Source organism: Fimicolochytrium jonesii (genome assembly GCF_025526975.1).
Source record: "Fimicolochytrium jonesii strain JEL569 chromosome Unknown EV422scaffold_20, whole genome shotgun sequence".
In the NCBI taxonomy this organism is placed as follows: domain Eukaryota; kingdom Fungi; phylum Chytridiomycota; class Chytridiomycetes; order Spizellomycetales; family Powellomycetaceae; genus Fimicolochytrium; species Fimicolochytrium jonesii.
In genome coordinates this window covers 173,360-191,115 of record NW_026515687.1, presented here as the reverse complement: position 1 = coordinate 191,115, position 17,756 = coordinate 173,360, and the positions used below count along the sequence as shown (strand labels likewise).

Genomic DNA, 17,756 nt, shown 5'->3' with positions numbered 1-17,756 from the left:
GCCGCTTGGGGGCCACGCGGTGTCCTTCAACCATATGCAGTCCAAGAAACGCACCCGAGAGAACGCGCGCCAACTTGAAGGTCTTGAAAAGCTCCAGTGTTGAACAACCACCGGCCTAAAGCTACGTAGAAAGTCTCATCCCTCTGGGCTGCAGAACCCTGCGCAGTGTTCCCGGTCGTAATCCTCTTGCTGTCGACTTTCGAAGATCGGACTGTCGGTACTCGCCACTTGTTCTCGCCGTCAAAGCACGGCAAAAGATACCCCTCCCGCTACATTACCCGTGAGCATAAAGCACGGAAACGATGATGGCTGCAGGAGACTCCCCGCGGAACTCAACTTCCGCACCCGCAAGGGCTTCAACCGCTCCTGACGTCCTTCGTACGAGGAATAAGAAAAGGGACGACGCGATAAGGAAGAAGGTGGGTAATACATCGAGTTAGATCTGGTGGGACCTCGGAAAGACCGTGCGTGGGAAAATGGAGATTCTGAGCCCGAGCGGTGAGGGGACTGCGGAGATCGAAGCCAGGCGCAGGGTCGATAAAAGTTTGGTTGTGGTCTTCAGGCGAGCGGTTTTAAGCGACCGGGGGAAAACCAGGTTGGTACTCCATTCCCACGAAACTGACCTCCCGTTTCCACGTCATTGTCGCAGGTCGAGCAGGAACTAAACAGGAAGAAGACGACCCGACGTGGTGGACAGCCCGGAAACACCACCCCTCGTCGGCCAAAGACCGGCACTGTCTCATCTCTTCGACCAGCCCCCGCCATCATCATCCTCGAAACTTCACGTATCGTCCAAGCGGCCCAGCTTATGGCCGCCAAGAGGACCGACGCTGTTCTTGTCGTCAACACCGAAGGGTCCCTGAGTGGTATTCTTACTGACAAAGACATTGCTTACCGCGTCGTGGCGCCTGGTTTGGATGTCCGCACAACTCTCGTGTCCGCGGTCATGACCCCAAACCCGATCTCTGTGTACGACAAGGGCAACAGGAACGAGGCGTTGAATATCATGGTGTCTCGTCGGTTCAGGCACTTGCCCGTCATCAGCGACGGCCCCGGTGGCGGCAATGGGGGCGACGATGATGATCAGGAGGAGACGACCTCTGAGTTTGGTGCGTCCACCAGCGTAGTCGGACTTCTGGACATTACAAAGTGTGTGTTTGAACGTCTGGACGATCTGGAACGCAAAGTCAACGAGGACGAGAACATTATCAGCGCCATGGAGGCCCTCGAACGACGTGGCTCGGTAGCTTCCGAGCACGTCGGCCGGGTTCGCAGTCAACACGGCTGCCCGGACGTGGGGACGGTGCTCTCGACCATGGAAATTGAGCATATGGACCACATGGTCCCCGAGATCTCCATCAAAGCGACCGTTCGTGACGCTGCAAAGGCTATGAAGGAAAACCATCAAACGGCTGTTTTGGTCAGCGCTGGGGAGATGGATGAGCGAATTGGTGGAATATGTACGACCAAGGATATTGTTTTGCGGGTTTTGGCTGCCAGTCTGGATCCCAATACGACTTCTGTCGTCAGAGTGATGGTGGGTGATTTTCAACTTAGATTGCCGTTTGCGACGAGTCATACTGATTTGGCCCCCTTTGCAAAACAGACACCCCACCCGGACTCGGTGGCCACAGAAACTTCGATTTTGGACGCACTCAAGAAGCTTCATGGTATGTGAGCCAGATGTTCATGAAGTCCGTCAGAATGTAGCTGCATAGGACTTACCATTTTGGTCTTGATTCAGCTGGTCATTACCTGCACCTGCCGGTCGTGGACGCCGGGACCCCGGTCGGTCTGGTGGACGTGATGACACTCACAATTTCCATGTTGACATACCTCGTAAGTGATGCCACTTCCATGTCAAACCCCGTTTGTTTGTCAAGAAGCACATCTAAACTTCGTGAACTCATAGATAAGCAAAGACGGAACAGCACCCGACCCCAACGCAGCCCCCGGCGAGTCCGGCCCCATGTGGAACAAATTCTGGAACTCCACATTCTCCGGCACAATGGAAAGCGAATCCGACCGCCATTCGCAAGCCTCCGACTCGATAACCGGATCCGCCGTCTCCTACCCACCGCCTCCACCACCCTCGGAGCGCACATCCTCATACGCGATGCCCCGCCCCGGGTCAATGTACGACAGCATGCCCGGGCGCGGCTTCGACGAAATGTCCCACGGCGGGGGCTCGACCGTCTTCTCGAAAGCGGTGGACGATGTCAACTTTGCGTTCAAGCTCCGTGATGGAGCTACGGGAAAAGTATACCGCTTCGCCTCCCGACGGGATTCCTACGAAGAGCTCGTGGAGAGGGTACGCCAGAAGAGCGGCGCAGACGAGACCACCGACCTAAAGATTACCTACATCGACGACGAAGGGGACGTCATCTCCATCACGACCGACAAAGACCTCGAAGAGGGCGTGCAGATGGCCGTCAGCGCAGGCTGGAAGCGCCTCCTACTCTTCATCGGCGACATCCCGACCGACAACACCGTCGCGCTGTTGGGCAGGTCGACAGACCATATTGACGATTCAGTCAGCTCCGTCTCAGCTCATTCCTCGCCTGCGATGCTGAGGCGTCGGGTCACGTCGTCACACCCGCAATCGGGAACGTATGATGAGCGAGCTATGTCGTTGAACGAACTCGGCGGTGTGGCCGCTGCGCATGAGAACGAACACCCTGCACTGAAATTCATGCGCGAAGCGCCGATGCCCGTAAATGTAGCCATATCGGCGGGGATCGTGATGGCTATGGGCGTCATCTTCATCAAGATGATCAAGTAATTTTTTTTTTGTTTTGCGAACCGTTATGTGAGCTCCGCCCGCCTCCAGAAGAGACGCAAGAAGTGAGGAAAGGAACTCTCGATTTTATGACAAAACAACCCCGTCCTTTCTCTTAGTATCTGACTTGTAACATGTAGTGTCAGATGTATACCACCCCTCAAAGATCTTTTCGTATAAAAAAGAATAAAATATTCGTTTGCTGTCCATGTATCTACTTCCCCTTCTTCACGGGGAACTACTCCCTTCAGAATATCCCACCTCTACAGAACATTCTTCTTCCTCGGCAACCCCGGCAATCCCGCCGCCGCCGTCTTCTCCTTCACCTCACTCCCCCGCCCCTCCTCCCCATCATACTCACTCCCCCCAACACTCCTCCCTTCATCACCACTCTCAACCCCGCTCCCTTCGTTATTGTTCTTCTTCCCCCCGAATAACCGGAACCCGTTTTTGCCCTTTGCCGCGCCGGGGAGTTTACTGTTAGGTGTACTCGTCTCCGTGCGCGTTGTTGTCGTTGTTGTGTATTTGGCGTGAGTGCGGGGGTCGGTGTCGCTAGCGTCCTCTTCATCGTTGTCGTCGTCGTCGGAAGCACCGCCACCGCCCTGTTTTCGGGTAGTGCGTCGACGACCGTCACGGATTTTTCGGGTCGTCGTCACTTTCCCGGTCTTCCCACCACCCTCACTCTGCCCCACCTCCACCTCTTCGCCCTCCTCCTCCTCCTCCTCGCCTTCATCATCCCCGCCCTTCCGCCTGACCCTCCTCACCCTCCTTACAGTCTTCCCCCCCGTAGTCGATTTAAGCTCCCGCAGCTGCGAGTCGCCGTAGACTTCGTTTGCGTCATCTGGTTCGGGGTCGGTTTCTACCTCATCCTTCCTGCTATCCCTGTTATCCTCTCCATCGGAGGAGGGGACCGAAGATGCCCTATGATGCCTCTTGCTCTCAGTTTTCGTGGGTTTGCGGGTAGTGGCGAGTTTGGCGGTGGTGGTGTGAGTTGTTGTGGAAGACTCGTGATCACCCCCACTCCCGCCGGATCGCAACGCCGCCCGGGATTTACGTACGCTCTCTGTTGCGTCCGCGCGGATCTCGTCGCGGGATTTAGCGAGCGTCGTGTTTAGTTTTTGGGTGCTCTTGGTTGTTGTTTTTGTTTTTTCCGCATGGTCCGAGGAAGGGGGTTCGTCACCACTGTCGTATTCCTGATCGGTATCGGGTCGCTTCTTACGATGTTTGCGATCCTGGGGATTCTGAGCTTTCTTCTCCCCATGGACGGGAGATGGGGAGTCGTCGCCGTCAAGCATCTGGTCGACTTTCTGGCCAAGGTGCCGGAAGAAGCCCTGTGGGGGTGGTTCATCCCCATCTCCATCCGTATCCGCGTGGTGCGCATGTTCTTTGATGTCGCGGTGCTCGGCGGTGGGTTTCAGTTCATGCTGCGGCGCAGGAGGCGGGGCGACGATGGGGAGGTCGCGGGTGGAGTACTGTGGTTGCGGTGGGTGTGCGGGTTCAGTGAGGAAGGTAGTGCCTGCATGCGCCGGTGCGGGAACCACGGGGGCGGCTGCGACGGCTGGTTTGATGGTCGGTTTTGTGTACACGATCTTACGTTCAGCCGGTGGGTGATCCTCCTCCCTATGTTGTTGTGGCGACTTTGCATGTCCCTCTTCATGCACCGGCTCATGTTGATGCTCCTCCTCCTCAATATGGCCTTCCTTCGCCTTCACCTTCTTCTTCCTCCTCTTCACCTTTCGTTCACCCTTCTCACTCCCAACCCGACTGCCCCCCGCACTTCCCTCCTCACCCTTCCGTCTCCTAATCTTCTTCACCGCCGCACTCCCAGCCACACTTCTTTCCGGATGCTCCAACGGCACAATCGCGTTCAGGTTATACTGTGCGCGAATGAAGGGGTCGTCTTTCGCGACGACGACGTAGCCGTGCTGGTGCTCGAGGGCGTCGATGGTGGTGATGCGTTCGCCGGAGAGGGTGTAGAGTTTGTGGATGGAGCCGGTTATGAGGCGGATTTTGTGGTTTAGGTGGTCGATCAGCTGCGGAGGGGGGGTTTGAGGGTGAGATGCGTTGGCGTGGGGAGGAGTGAGTGGACAATAACATGTTTTTGGCCTTACCCTTTGCAAAGTAGGAAACATTTTCCGGGTGACGGTGACGTTCTGCCCGAGATGGAGAGTGTCTCCGTTCGGGAAAAATGTCACTACCCTTTGCCCCTACGCAAGATTCAAGAAATATATAAGTCCCACAATGTCGACCCACAAATGCCCCATCAAGTTCAACTACGAACCTCATCCTCTCCCCTCGGATCCTTCCCCCGATTGAAATGCTCAATCAAATACGCAACGGGCTTGAACCCGTCCGAAACGGACGCGACAATGTTCTGGTGCTCGTGCAGCTGGCGCAGGCTGCTGATGCGGTGGCCCGTTTCGGCGTCGTAGAGCTTGCGGACGCTGATTTGGAGGTTGTCGGTGAGGTTGCGGAGGAGCTGGCGATGGATTAGAGGGACGAGGGTTAGCGTGAGGGATGGGAAAAGGGGATTGGAAGGAGAAGGCTTGTACCTGCTCGTATGTTTTGCAGTTGCGGTAGTTCAGGACGAGGCTGGTGCCGGGGGTTGTTGCTTCGCCGTTGACGAAGACTGTTACTCTATATGCCTTGCTCTACATGAAACAACAAATGTCAGCTTGATGATCCTTGCAGTGGGGGGAAGATGTCCGCCTCAGCAAAAAGAAGTCACGAACCGTAGGGCCAAACAACGGCCTCTCCTTCTCCGCCTGCTTCCCCTCATCCGCCGCCTTCACAACCCGACTCGTCCCAAACCGCTGATTCACCGCCCCGGCACCCCATGCCGACGGCCTCTTCCTCGAATACGACGCACGGAGGTACGCCGGTCTCTGCGCCGCCTCCGTCGCCGCGCGTTCATCCTCATCCACATCCGACGCCGCAACGCTCAACCCTCGATCACGCACCCCAACTCCACTCGCACGCCCAGGGCCGCCGCGTATGTTGCTGGAGGAGATGGCGGCGAGGGTTGGGTCGGTGGTGATGAGGTAAGGGATGCGTTTGAGGTGCTCGCCGGAGGTGGCGACGTAGATGGACCCGTCTTTGATGTCGTCGAGGGTGTGGAGGGGTTGGCCGTCGAGGGTGTAGACGCGGCGGGCGGCGCCTGTTACGAGGTTGATTTCTGCTGTGATGCGGGAGAGGAACTGCGAGATTACAGGGGTGATGAGTTTTTCCGTTGGCAGTATGCTACGTTGGATGAAGGCGGCATCACTACGAATAACCAGCCAATACCTGCTCGTAGTTACGATACACTCTCGGATTGATGACAAGACGCTTGCCGGCATCGTACATGTCTCCATTCCGGAAGACGCGAATGCGTTTGCCCCGTACATCTTCCACCACCGGTGACATCTTGTGCCCGCTAAGGAGTAGTTCAACAGAAGCGAGGGTCTTTCGAAAAGTGAGGGAAGATGGTTGCTGATCAGGGCCTCAGGGCTTCTTTGAGGATGATGCGCACGCAGTGAATATTTTACCGACTACTCTATATTGGATTGAGCAGTGAGTATGTATATATATGGAGGTTGCCAGCTAGCCAGCAAAGAGGCTATGGAATATGCACCGATGCTTTTACGGCGTGTTGCATGTTTGTGTGGACTTGGAGGACGGACACGGAAAGAGGAACGCGTGATGTAAGCACTTTTTTGGGCTCCGACACCTCCGAAAGCCTTACCTCGCAAGTGCATTCGCAAAAAAAGACCCCCCCCAGCAGCAGCAACTCTCCCAACGTTGCAACAGGAACATGCACACGGCCGCTCCTCACACAAACCGAGGATGAAAGACCACACGGATACAGTATTTCGTTGAGTTTGAATTACTGGGTGGGGAGATGTTTGCGGGGATGAAGTTCACCTTTGAGCGGATACGTGGTTTTGGCAGTTCAAATATATCTTCGATAAGCGTGGAGTGATACAAGCAAAGCGATGGCGGCGCAGCGTCAGTGACAAACATTCTGGTTTGTTTCGGCAGGCATGTCTGGAAGGATGCCTAGGGTCTTTTCCAGTTCGAGCATCATCACCCGGAATACGCGTCGGAGTTTCACTGAGTAGTCGGACACACCTTCACGCTGACTTATCCCAACCTGTAATGATTTATGTGTAACCCCACTGGAAAAGAGGAACAGGAATTGACCTGGAGTACGGGAGAAGCTCTTCCAAAGCTGTATCACCATCAAGACTAGCGGGCCAAGCGAGCAAACGACGCGCGATGAGCGCAGACGACCCTGGGTAGACGTTGAGGGGCGCGTGCTGGCAAGAGGCACCAGAAATCTAGTCTATCGAAACGCTCGGGATCGTCCTCTCTTGCTCTCATCCCGGGTCAATTCCAGGTATTTGACATCACTCTCCCTTGATCTTTTCAGACCCATGAACCCAAAGCTACATTCCGTCACGACAAGCCTGGCTACCTATATACGTCTATTCTATATCTGAACTAAATGTCCGCAAACGTGCTATCATCCAGTATATAGTGCCAAGGGCAAAGTCGGATATTGCATACCCAACTTGTTTGCGAGTTTGGTGGAAATGACAGGAGAGCCCCCCCTGCAGCAAACGGGCTTGGCGACGAGAAGGTGCAAACGTCGGAGACTGTGAGGCTTCTTGTACCGCTGAAATAGCCGGTTTTTGGCAGAGCAGCAAGTTGGGAGACGCAGAATCTCGCGGAACCTGATGAATGTCCATACAGAAGGGCGACGAGGTCCGAGTCACGAGGACGAGCTTCAGCACCCTACCCATTGTCCTTTTGCACATCGGCACATCCTCCGCTGCAATGCCTGCTCCAACAGTCACGGACAAAAAGACTCTTAGGGAGGACAGATTCCAAAGTTGACGAGACTCCTGATCATCCCCCATCAGACGCGCAGGAGCGAGAGAGGTAGAGGTACTCCCATGCGACGTTTTGCTGACACAGAAGACATCCCGGAGAGCGAAACCTGTTCCCATCTCCCAGACTGGTACGAAAGCACTTTTTCCGCAAGACGCTTTTCTCGAAGCAGGTGCTGGTCGGCCGCGTCCAATTAGGGCGCAACGCGCAACGATTGTGGAACGGGGTGGAGCCAATTGGGCTTACGATCTCGCTTCCGAGTGTCCTACCACCGCCAGAGTTTTGACTTCATCCCACCACGCAGTCTTTTTGAGTCGTTCAAATAGGCGCGGAAATTCACGCCCCTAACGGACCGCATCGAGTTGCAACGAGAACGAGCACCCATTTCGAGCGGAATACGTGATTATATTGATCATATTGGCGAGGAAAGATAGCCGGCATGGTGGTGGCTCTCCAGCCTTGCTTGCCGGCTGCTTCCGGATGGCGGCCACGACTGCCCACTAGTATACATATGTGATAACAATGTAAGCGATGGAATACATAAGCCTGTCGCCGAAGGCAAGGGTCTGTCGTCTTTCCGACGCTTTTAAGTTTTCAGCCTGTTAGAGTTCCAAAAAAAAAACAATATGACATTTCTTAGGCTGACGCGTGAGTGAGCGCGGCAAGACAAAAGACGCGGCACAGGGGGCGACGGAGAGGAGTCGGTGACTTCCATCCAGGGGTACTTGGAAGATAAGAAGGATCGAAGGCAGTCTGACATCAGCTTAATCATCGGCCTAAATCATCACAGCATCTCACAGCCCGGCAACAATGGAGCGTCGCAAGGAGATCACACGCCAGAGGCCACCCCCACATAAGGTTGCCCTTCCGCACCTCCACAACAACAACATTCCCACGTCCAATTCCCCCCTCCGTACGTTACGAAGACAGCCAGCACACTCCTGCATTATCGCACCCAACCACCACTACCGTCAACGAGACCAGAAGTGCATTTACTTCTCACTCCATACGGCAACTAACCTGCTTCAGTCGCGAGAGCCTCAACGTGAGTGAAGGGAAGGGTGCCACTGTTTGCTGTCCAAATTCCCACCACGTGGGCATGACGCACCGGAGCGTGGGATAAGTCCGGCTGTGACTGGCTACCCCGCCTACCGCAACCTTGGCATTGAAGTGCTCGTCGCTGGCCTCTAAAACATGCAGGTCTGGAGATCATGTCCGTGTTACTGCTGCATTTTCCCTACACGCCGCGTTCGACAGCGCGCGAGTTTGAACGGTGCTGCGGAAGGAGGCATGACCGGTCACTTTCACGTCCCCAGCGACGTTCGCATGGGGCCATGGTGTCACTGGAGCACCGCGCGGAGTTTGGAGCAAGGCATGTTGATGCCTGTCTCATTTTCTCACGGTCTTTCGAATTTCCCACCTCATAGAGCCTTCGCGCGTATACCGCTACATACACGTATCGTCAGACGGTGCATATTCTGGCTCCCAAATAATTGTAATGATCGCCAGTAATGGCTTTCAGTTTTCCCTTTCCCGGTCGCGGCCGGTCGTATGACGGCGCAGCGGTTCACTTTGGGCTCTGTTTACTGACACCTGACGCTTTTCCAGAATTCCGTCACCCCTGGAAATGTCACAACAGAGTCCGGTCAAGCTCACCGATCTTCCGCTCCGACCTACCCCTGGGAAGGAAGGCAAGCCCATTAAGGTGGGTGAAATGGTCGTTCTGGAAGATACTCTTTATTCGAGTTGATTTGAATCCCGTTCATGAATCTGTTCTGATACGTCCAGTTCCCTCTTTAGGTCAGGTGCAACATCTTTCCATTAAGGCATGTTCCACTGTTCTGAAGATTGTCGAATCGAACACGGATAAGGAGCTCATTGATTGTCTATCTTCCATAGACTGCTTGCAGAGACGGTTGCGTACCAATATGATGTCGTGATGACCCCTGAGGTTCCCGCTTTGGCCAAACGTGCCTGGCGTGTAGCTCAAGAGACGTTCAGGGACGGCAACAAGAAATCCTTCATCGCTTTTGATGGGAAAAAGAATGCGTTCAGCACGCAGGAATTCACAAATCTCACCGTCACGGTCACCGTCGATAAAGATGAGGAGGAATACTACCCTCCAATGCCAGAGCAACCTCAGGGTGGTAGCTCAGGGCGTGGAGGCAGAGGTGGAAGCCGAGGTGGCCGCGGAGGATCGCGTGGAGGGTTCTCGCCCGTCATGTCTCGGCCTGTGACCGCCGGTCCGCCCGCGAAAGCAAAAGGGCCCGCCGCGGGTGCCGTTAAGCGCCCATCGCAGACTGAGGAGGTCAAGATTGTCATCAAGCAGGTGTGTATAGCTATTAGACTTTGCATTAAATGGGCCAGTTTTAACCCACAACTTGACGTTGTTCTCACGCTTCCAACTTCGTCCGCATGTGTAGGTGGCCAAGATTGATTTCCATTCGCTATTGCTCTTCATGACCAAGAAAGGACCGGAGGACGAGACTGCTTTACACGCAACCACCGCGTTGAGCACTGTCCTTCGCCACGTTCCTGGCTTGACCTTCGTGACAGCAGGTGCTAACTTCTACAGCCCCGAAGATCGCACGCACATTTCAGGAGGCCTGGAAATCTGGAGGGGATACCACCAGAGTATCCGGGTCATGATGGCGGGTCATCTAGGCGTCAACGTCGATGTGGCTGCCACGGTCTTCCGTCAAGGAGAAGTCTCGCTCCTCGAACTTCTCCAAAATGCCTTCCGCGCTCGCGATATGAACGATCTCCAAGCCTTGATCAAAAACATCGGTCCTGTTGCTCTCCGATCGAAGCTTACGAGCGAGTTCAAGGGCGCCAATGTTGTGACCACCCACCGTCCCGACATGAAACAACGATTCAACATCGGAAGCTTCTCTCGCGACTCGGCAGACACTTATCTGTTTGAGGTTGGGGGCAAGAAGGTCTCTGTCGCACAGTACTTCCAGTCCCAGTACAACATGAAGTTGCAATACCCTTTCTTGCCTGTCGCCTTGAAGGTGAGACTCTCGGTTCTCTGGGATCCCCAGGTGCCCTTCATATACTGATCCTACTTCATTACTTGCAGTCAAACGGCAAATCGGCGTTCCCCATTGAGTTCCTGAAGATGAGCCCTTCACAGAGGTTCAAGAAGAAGTTGAACGGGGATCAAACATCTGATATGATTCGTGCCACTGTTCAGCGCCCGTTGGATCGTGAGAAGAAGATCGCCAATGCAGTCAATGGTACCCTCAAGTACCAGAACAACGATCTCTTGAAGTCCTTCGGTCTCGTTGTCGACCCCACTCCCATGACGATTCCGGCCCGAATTCTCAACGCGCCGAACGTCGTCTTTGGCGCCAACCAAGCTTTTAAGGGTACAGAAGGATATTGGAGGCTCGGCAAGGCCCTCGCGAAGCCCTCGAAAATCAATAGTTACGCGTTTGCCTTTTTCACTCGCATATCTGAAGGCGAAGCCCGCGACATCCGGGACCAACTCCTGGACGTCTTCCAACGCACCGGCATCCAGTTCGGCTCAATGGAGGACTCGCCGTTGAAGATCCAGAACCCCGAAGATTCTCAAAATGTGCGCCGATGTCTGGTGCAGTTGGCCACGGAAGCTTCCAAGACGTACAAGTTCCGCTGCCAGATTATCTTTTGCATTGTTCCCAAGGGAATCAAAATTGACGGCGGGACACGAGTCTTGTATGAGGAAATTAAGAGGATCACCTTGACCGACATGGACGTGCTGTCGCAGTGCATGGACATTGGCAAAGTGAATCTCGCTAAACTCAACGCCAAGTACTCTGAGAACGTTGCTTTGAAGGTATGTTCCCTCTCGGAGTTCGATATCCGGAGCTCCATCATCTGAATCGTACTCTCTTGCAGGTCAACGTTAAGATGGGTGGTGCTACAAACTTCGTCGACAAGCTCCCCATGATGGACAAACCGACCCTGATATGCGGTGCAGACGTCACCCACGCCCACGCCGGCTCAGCGGCCCCTTCTGTGGCTGCCGTTGTCACCTCAACCGATCGCTCTGCTACAAAGTACCGCACCTTTCTCTCCGCCCAGCCCTCGCGGGTGGAGATCATCCAAGACATGGAGCGCATCATGGTCGACGCCATCGGCGCATTCGTGGCCGCCCAGGGCACACCGCCTGCCCGAATCATCTTTTTCCGTGACGGTGTCTCCAGTGGACAATTCAAGGAAGTCCGCGAGACGGAGATCGCCGCTATCAAGAAAGCTCTGGCGAAACGGAAACTCAACAATGTGCAGTTGACGTTCATCATTGTCCAGAAAAGACATCACATCCGTTTGTTCCCGAACGACAACCATCAGGACAAGTCGGGCAATTGTTTGCCGGGTACCACCGTACGTTGAATTTTCTCGCATGTATTCTGTGGTCGAGATCGTGATACTAACTATTTCGTTGGCTTTTGAATGGAAACAGATTGACACCGTCATCACCCACCCAACGGAGTTCAACTTCATCCTACAATCCCACGCCGGTTTGCAGGGCACCTCACGTCCGACCCTCTACCACGTCATATGGGATGAGATCCAGATGGGGTCCGACAACCTGCAGCAGCTTTGCTACAACCTGTGCTTTTTGGCCGAGAGAGCTACCCGGAGTATCAACATGGTAGCCCCGGCGTACCGGGCGCATTTGGCTGCGTACTGTGAGTATTAGGGAATCACGTTGAGGAAACTTCCACGAAGCATTTACTAATATGTGATGGATGGTGATTTTCAGACGGCCGAATGTTCCTCGAAGGCGATTTCGGGTCAGATGCCGCATCGGCCCTCAGCGGAACGTCCCAAGAGATCCCTGTCTCGCTGCGTAAAGTCCAGGCCACCATGGATCAACACACCATGTACTACATGTGATCCCATCCTAGTGAAAACGCATGCCTCGCCGTTCCAGCGAACCGCATGCATCGTATCGTCCTGCCTGGCCGGCTGAAAGCATCCGCCGACACTTCGCGGACAAATTCCGCTTTTTTCGATATATACCTCGATCGTCCGTTCTCTGGATACGTACTGCGACTAATGTTATGACCTGGTAGTACTGTCGAGCATTTGCGTTTATAGTCCCCTTCATACCTTAGTATCCTGTCTGTCTTATCATTTCGCCGTTCCCTTCGTCTGCTGACTTCCCGTTTTTGTTCGGCTGGGTCGTTTTTGTCTTTCTTGTATCTTTTACCTTTTTGAACTGCCTATCGGCTTTCTGTCGTCTCAATACTACCGTATTGAATATCCATGAAATCATGATGGACCGCAAGTTGGGTCAGCCATCTTCGTGCGCTGGTTCTGCTTCGGAAAAAGCCAGTCGCGACGATGACCTCACAGAAACTGTCAAATCCGGCAGAACCCCTGTCGATAGACTGTCAATTTCGGGCCGTGGAGAACTTCACCTGGTTGCAGCCACTACTACAAACTCCCCCGTTCCTTCCAGCACTTGATACTGCTACCACATAGTTCGATAGATGGAATGTGAACCACCGAACCGCCCAGATTTCCTGATAGTGATGCGCCTTTGCATCATCACTTCACGCAGCCTTGGCGCGGTCGACGCGGGCGTATGAAACGGGGGAAATGAGAGAGTGGATGCAGTAACTTCATGCCAAGAAAGTGGAATGTGGAGGATGGGGTCAGCCGAGAAACCGTCGGTGATGGGATATAAAGCATAGGGCTGACGGGCGCCCCTGTTGGCAAGCAACTTGGAACCTGAAGATTCAAACCGCCAAATCATCATCTCGCGACCTTCAAAACAGAAAAGACAACCATTCCGCGAACGTTACAAGAAAAGAAAAAAACCTAGCAATGCGCCTCACCGCACTCCTCACGCTCCTTCTCCTCCTCCCGGTGACGGTGTTCGCGCGTCCCGCCCCGCAGTTCGGCGATCAGGGCGACCAGAATGGTCAGGACGGTCAGGATGGTCAGAACGACCAGGGCAATCAGAACGGACAGAACGGACAAAACGGTGGCCAAGGCTGTAATCAAGGCGGCGGTAATCAGGGCGGCGCCGGCGGCGCCAACGGCGGCATAAGCACCACCCCCGGCCAATTCTCTCTCTGCCCGAACTCCACCGCCGCCGACGTCCTCCAAGTCTCAGCGGTCAACCTCTCTCCCAACCCGGTCGTCCCCGGGCAGAACGCCACCTTCACGATCCAAGGCACCACCAGCCGCCCGATCACCCCTGGAGCGCGAGCCATCTTCTCCGTCGGTTTTCCAGGTGGTTCCCCGGCGCTGTTCTCGGATGCTGTGAGCATGTGTGATGCGTTCGCGGCTAGGGGTGTACAGTGCCCGATTGCGGCGGGTCAGCAGAATTGGGTGTTGGATGGTCCGGTGCCGAATGGTATTCCGGAGATTACGTATCTGGTGACGGTTAGGGCTATTAATGGGGATGGGTCGCCGTAAGTTGATGCCATTGTAGATATTCTTTCATTTTATGCTCTCGCATTCGTTGCAGATCTCGATCGTCATATTCACTTACCGGTTTCCCTCCGATTACCCGCGCAATCTAGCATCACCTGCTTCGTAGGCCCAGTTGCAGTCGGTCGCTCCGGTTCAAATTCAGGATCGGTTGAGTTGCAGCACTAGCTAGCCTCCCAAGCTTTTGTTGCTGTTAGCATTCGTCCATCAATCTTTGAAGTAGATCTTAGTAGCACCGTTTCTTCGTGCATCAGTACCGCACGTCGTAGTTCATATGTGAAATCCCTTTAAGCTCGGCAGTAGTCCCGCATAGCCTATTTTCCCCGTCAGTCTCTTCCTATTCATAAACTACGCTTGAGCGCATGTTGTGTTCATGTAAATTTGTAGTTCGTAAATGTGCAGTATCTCAATAATGTTATACTCCAAGGCTTCAAAGGCGCCCCGTGGTGGCGCTTGTGGCATTTCAGGAAGATTTATGGAGCAAGTCGGGTGCGCTGCTTACGGCGAAGGTACCTTTGCTCAGACGTTGTGCTCAGAGATAGGCCATTTGGCTCTTCAAAAACACACATATACAATAGTGAAGGCGAGCCGTGGAACAAGCCCAAAATGCCAGCCAAAACCCACGCGGTGATGTCCATTTCTCTTAAAGTTTGTGATGGGTAGATTTCCCAATCGGAACCGCTGCACTCTACGTCCCGCTCGCTGCCAAAAAGTACGGACTGCGCCGAAGCCACATAGATTTCTGCGACTGCTGATCTACGGCCAAATGCTCCGCTCACGATGACGTAAAAGACGATTGTCTCGAGAAAGAACCCCCATTCGCCGCCAACGCGGCCTTCTTTGCTTCAAGTGCGTCTGCAAGGGGTGCGCGTTTATTCGCGTATTTTAGCCGCGTTGTCTCTAGCTCCTTTTCCAGGCTGGCGTCGAGGATTGCTAGCAGCTCTTGAAGGCTCTCGACCGTCGTTGGTGAAGTGGCTAGTACGTCTGTGGATGTGGGTAAGCCACTTGTTGACGTTGTGATACCCAGCTTTCGCGCCTATAAAAACAATGGATGTGGTGTATCAGCATTCGGTCACGCATTGGCGAGCACCCCAACATCAGGACTCACCAGGGCTCGCCCGTTCTCGCCAGTGGTACTCGCCCCGCCCGCAGAGTTAGGCGATAGTGCCACCGGCGAATTCGCATTCAACCTCAATGGCTTCATCGTCCCAGTCTCGATCGGATCCGCTCCTTTTCCTCGCATGTACTTCATGAACGCTGGTTGATAATCTGACACCATGGAAAAACTGTGAGATTTCGAATTTGAAATCTGCAATCGAATACAAGCGCCAAACTTACCTTTGGACGGGGAATCGTCCGCTCTCCGCATAGTCCCCGTATTAACATCTTCGGACTTGGATATTACCATCGTGCCTAAGACGGAACCCCCAGTATTGATCACCATGGTACCCGACATTCCACCCATAGTGCCAGAGTCGAACGACGGATCTGACGGATAGCTCGGTGATGCCGCCAAGTCGCCGCTATTGAATCTGATCGTCCCGTTGCTGTACGAGTCCTCATCATCTGCGTTCGAATCTCCTCTTCGTCGCGCTTCTTCGGCGCGGGCGGCTGCGGCTTGTGGCCCTACTGGTTTCAGAGTGCTTTCGTCGAAGGCCCTTCGTGACGATTTTGGCTTATTCGACCGCATGGTTCCTTCAAGCCGCATCGTTTCCAAACCAGACTGTTGTATATATGGACAATCGTCAGAATGGTGACGTAGATTTGCTGGACCCAAAGCAACTTACCGGCTCCTCCTCTTCCGATTCGCTATCAGACTAGAAATTCACGGATGAGTCAAAACCTGCACAGCACTCAATGGCAGGAAGTTTCGAACTCACATCGTCCAAGGCGCCTTGCGCTATCAGATCCATTACTTGAGATACCCTTTCACTCATGATAGCTATTCCGGGCGCGCTGGTTATGAATGGGTGCTACAAGTAATGCATAGAGTAAGTACGCAAAAAAAAGCGAAAATCGTTGTGGGGAAACTTTGAACTCACCTTCAGCAGCTGTTCAGCGCTTGGCCTCTGATTTGGGTTCTTGATCAGACATTGGGCAATGAAGTCCTTGAATTGAGATGACCATTTCTCTTCGTTTTCAAGTTTTGGTGGCGGTTTGGTAGGAATCATGAAAATGGCCTACATCGTTTGACAAAAATCAGTCTTCATGCAACGCAGATTGTGGCGTTCCAATGAGATTCATCATACGCGCATAGGGTGTATCTTGTGATATGGCGGCCGGCCCTCTGCCATTTCTATGCATGTGATTCCGAGAGACCATATGTCCGCTAATACTCCATATCCAACCTCCTGGATGACTTCTGGTGCCTGCAGATAGGCATGAGCGACAAGGAACTACGGGAACGTACGGGTTGAACCCAGGCAGCCGCATAGCATACCATCCAGAAAGGGGTGCCTATTACTGTCGTCCGCTTCGCCTGCGTCTCCGTCAATTGCCCCGCCACCCCAAAATCTGCCAGCTTCGCCTCGCCATTCACGTTCAGGAGGATGTTTCTGGTCGCGGATAAGACGCATTTAGCAAACGATTGGACGTATGGCAAGGTGAACGAGCATTCACTCACCCAGCCTTGATGTCCCGGTGGATCTTCTTCAAACCGTGCAGATAGTTTAGTCCCTCGAGTACATGAGAGCAAATCAGCGCAATTTGCGCTTCCGTCATGGTCGTGCCACATATCCGCATGATATCGGAGACGGACCCTGCCCCGCAGTACTCCATCACAATCTGAAATAACAACAAACAGATCAGACTCGCTCAAATCCCAATAACACTCCCTCTCAATTTGAAGGCCAGTTTCCCACCACTCTGGGGAAGGAAGTTGACCGACAGTTTGAGGGAACATATTGGAACTCGCAGCCTTTCGGTGCTGCGCGACACGGACGCAGCTGAAGTACCTACCCACAGATACCCTTCCTTGATGTAGTTCCCGTAAAGATGTACGACGTATTTCGAGTCGCAGCCATTCATTATGTTTATCTCCTTGATGGTTTCCTCCAAATCGGCGTCCGCTGGTATGAGTTTGATAGCCACTATTGTTGAGGTTCGCTTATGCAGCGCTTTGTGCACGGAACCATAAGAGCTTCGCGAGGACAGCAAAAAGGGACATGGTAAGCTAACTCCGCACATCCCCCGCGCATTCATAGGAACCAGGGCGTATTGCTTACCCTTCGCCCAGTTTTCCCACGATTGAAAAGAGCTCAGTTGGGTCGCCTCTCAGTTCCTCCGGCGTTAGGAGAGTCTGCATCGCCATCGTTGCTCAACCAAACCCAGGACTTGGATCAGCCTAGAGTATGGCACTCGCAAATGAGGCCCGTCGAGATAACGTGGTGGTGATGAATGTCTGAGCCTCGGACTTTGAGAGTTTGTCCAGAGGTTCGTTGGAAAAAGACCGGGAACTGGATGCTGGCAAAGAGTGCTTCGGGAGCCGAGGAAACCCGACTTCGAGAAAAGGTGATCCGCAAGAGATTCTGCAAATTCCAGCTGTGCAGTACTATTCGTTGTAGAACGGTCGCAGTCACAGGTTTTGGGTGAATTGCAAGTCTAAATCCACCGTTCCTTTGCCTGGGGTTGAGGCCTTGGGGAATTGATCCTCGCAAAGGTCGACGCGTTCTTA

General features: G+C 53.8%; 6 protein-coding genes across 6 annotated transcripts; 3 read left to right on the top strand and 3 right to left on the bottom strand.

Annotated features, from left to right (window-relative positions):
- Positions 1 to 39: 39 nt before the first annotated feature.
- EV422DRAFT_536623 (uncharacterized protein) lies at positions 40 to 2,821 on the top strand. The gene is made up of 5 exons (XM_053070845.1): positions 40 to 419; positions 650 to 1,537; positions 1,607 to 1,670; positions 1,745 to 1,839; positions 1,913 to 2,821. Exons 1-5 carry the CDS (start codon positions 303 to 305, stop codon positions 2,780 to 2,782), a joined length of 2,034 nt encoding a protein of 677 aa, XP_052923669.1. The 5' UTR covers positions 40 to 302; the 3' UTR covers positions 2,783 to 2,821.
- A 91-nt stretch (positions 2,822 to 2,912) lies between these two features.
- Positions 2,913 to 5,003, bottom strand: EV422DRAFT_162813 (uncharacterized protein). Its single transcript, XM_053065005.1, has 2 exons — positions 4,891 to 5,003; positions 2,913 to 4,812 (listed from the first exon to the last, which is right to left on the bottom strand). Exons 1-2 carry the CDS (start codon positions 4,909 to 4,911, stop codon positions 3,043 to 3,045), a joined length of 1,791 nt encoding a protein of 596 aa, XP_052923668.1. The 5' UTR covers positions 4,912 to 5,003; the 3' UTR covers positions 2,913 to 3,042.
- EV422DRAFT_162812 (uncharacterized protein) lies at positions 5,004 to 6,283 on the bottom strand. Its single transcript, XM_053065004.1, has 4 exons — positions 6,065 to 6,283; positions 5,512 to 5,976; positions 5,332 to 5,430; positions 5,004 to 5,258 (listed from the first exon to the last, which is right to left on the bottom strand). Exons 1-4 carry the CDS (start codon positions 6,182 to 6,184, stop codon positions 5,049 to 5,051), a joined length of 894 nt encoding a protein of 297 aa, XP_052923667.1. The 5' UTR covers positions 6,185 to 6,283; the 3' UTR covers positions 5,004 to 5,048.
- A 2,875-nt stretch (positions 6,284 to 9,158) lies between these two features.
- EV422DRAFT_162744 (Piwi domain-containing protein) lies at positions 9,159 to 12,916 on the top strand. Its single transcript, XM_053065003.1, has 8 exons — positions 9,159 to 9,356; positions 9,452 to 9,479; positions 9,553 to 9,980; positions 10,075 to 10,665; positions 10,734 to 11,471; positions 11,534 to 12,019; positions 12,099 to 12,327; positions 12,402 to 12,916. Exons 1-8 carry the CDS (start codon positions 9,279 to 9,281, stop codon positions 12,533 to 12,535), a joined length of 2,712 nt encoding a protein of 903 aa, XP_052923666.1. The 5' UTR covers positions 9,159 to 9,278; the 3' UTR covers positions 12,536 to 12,916.
- A 473-nt stretch (positions 12,917 to 13,389) lies between these two features.
- EV422DRAFT_601477 (uncharacterized protein) lies at positions 13,390 to 14,175 on the top strand (the record flags this gene model as incomplete). The annotated part of the gene is made up of 2 exons (XM_053073701.1): positions 13,390 to 14,064; positions 14,121 to 14,175. Exons 1-2 carry the CDS (start codon positions 13,472 to 13,474, stop codon positions 14,173 to 14,175), a joined length of 648 nt encoding a protein of 215 aa, XP_052923665.1. The 5' UTR covers positions 13,390 to 13,471.
- A 394-nt stretch (positions 14,176 to 14,569) lies between these two features.
- Positions 14,570 to 17,709, bottom strand: EV422DRAFT_536612 (uncharacterized protein). Its single transcript, XM_053070844.1, has 11 exons — positions 17,308 to 17,709; positions 17,042 to 17,222; positions 16,707 to 16,867; positions 16,524 to 16,638; positions 16,333 to 16,452; positions 16,126 to 16,263; positions 15,964 to 16,056; positions 15,871 to 15,900; positions 15,422 to 15,806; positions 15,192 to 15,352; positions 14,570 to 15,119 (listed from the first exon to the last, which is right to left on the bottom strand). The coding sequence occupies exons 1-11, from the start codon at positions 17,391 to 17,393 to the stop codon at positions 14,859 to 14,861; spliced, it is 1,731 nt and encodes a 576-aa protein (XP_052923664.1). The 5' UTR covers positions 17,394 to 17,709; the 3' UTR covers positions 14,570 to 14,858.
- Between the last annotated feature and the right edge of the window lie 47 nt (positions 17,710 to 17,756).